The sequence below is a fragment of the Phalaenopsis equestris genome, unplaced genomic scaffold (assembly GCF_001263595.1).
Source record: "Phalaenopsis equestris unplaced genomic scaffold, ASM126359v1 Scaffold000024, whole genome shotgun sequence".
In the NCBI taxonomy this organism is placed as follows: Eukaryota; Viridiplantae; Streptophyta; class Magnoliopsida; order Asparagales; family Orchidaceae; genus Phalaenopsis; species Phalaenopsis equestris.
The window spans coordinates 1,389,705-1,390,039 of record NW_018164466.1 but is presented as its reverse complement, the minus strand read 5'-3'; the positions used below and the strand labels follow the sequence as shown (position 1 = coordinate 1,390,039).

The window sequence follows — 335 nt, the reverse complement described above, 5'->3', positions numbered from 1 at the left end:
AATGAGGGTGATCACTGAACAAGAAAAGAGATTTAATTAACAAGCTTAATTTTATAATAACAATTAACAAGCATGGTTTACATCATTTAAAACAAGATCCATGCATGGTGGTCAAGCAAATTAGCTTATTAATTAAATAACTACTTAGATGACATCTTACATACATATATTTATAGAGACAACCATTAATTAATCCCCATAGTCCGAAACCTGAGCTCCTTTTCCGTAAACTTTTGATTGGCATAAACCTCCATATAATCCCCAAACAGAAACCTCGGATACCCTTTGCTTACTTCGCCGCCGCCAAGCACCGCCGGCTCGATCACCGCCCCCCC

At 38.2% G+C, this 335-nt stretch overlaps 3 protein-coding genes across 4 annotated transcripts in view; all 3 read right to left on the bottom strand.

Moving 5' to 3' along the window:
* Nucleotides 1-335, bottom strand: part of LOC110018545 (E3 ubiquitin-protein ligase RGLG3-like) — a gene marked incomplete at its 5' end in the record, with an annotated part of 81,585 nt that overhangs the window by 16,036 nt on the left and 65,214 nt on the right.
* Nucleotides 1-335, bottom strand: part of LOC110018549 (cycloartenol-C-24-methyltransferase 1-like) — a 77,285-nt gene that overhangs the window by 69,250 nt on the left and 7,700 nt on the right. The window lies entirely within an intron of this gene.
* Nucleotides 32-335, bottom strand: part of LOC110018548 (1-aminocyclopropane-1-carboxylate oxidase-like) — a gene marked incomplete in the record, with an annotated part of 1,417 nt that continues 1,113 nt past the window's right edge. The window contains 1 exon segment of the mRNA XM_020715891.1: nucleotides 32-330. Within this exon segment, the coding sequence (XP_020571550.1) occupies nucleotides 186-330 (145 nt within the window).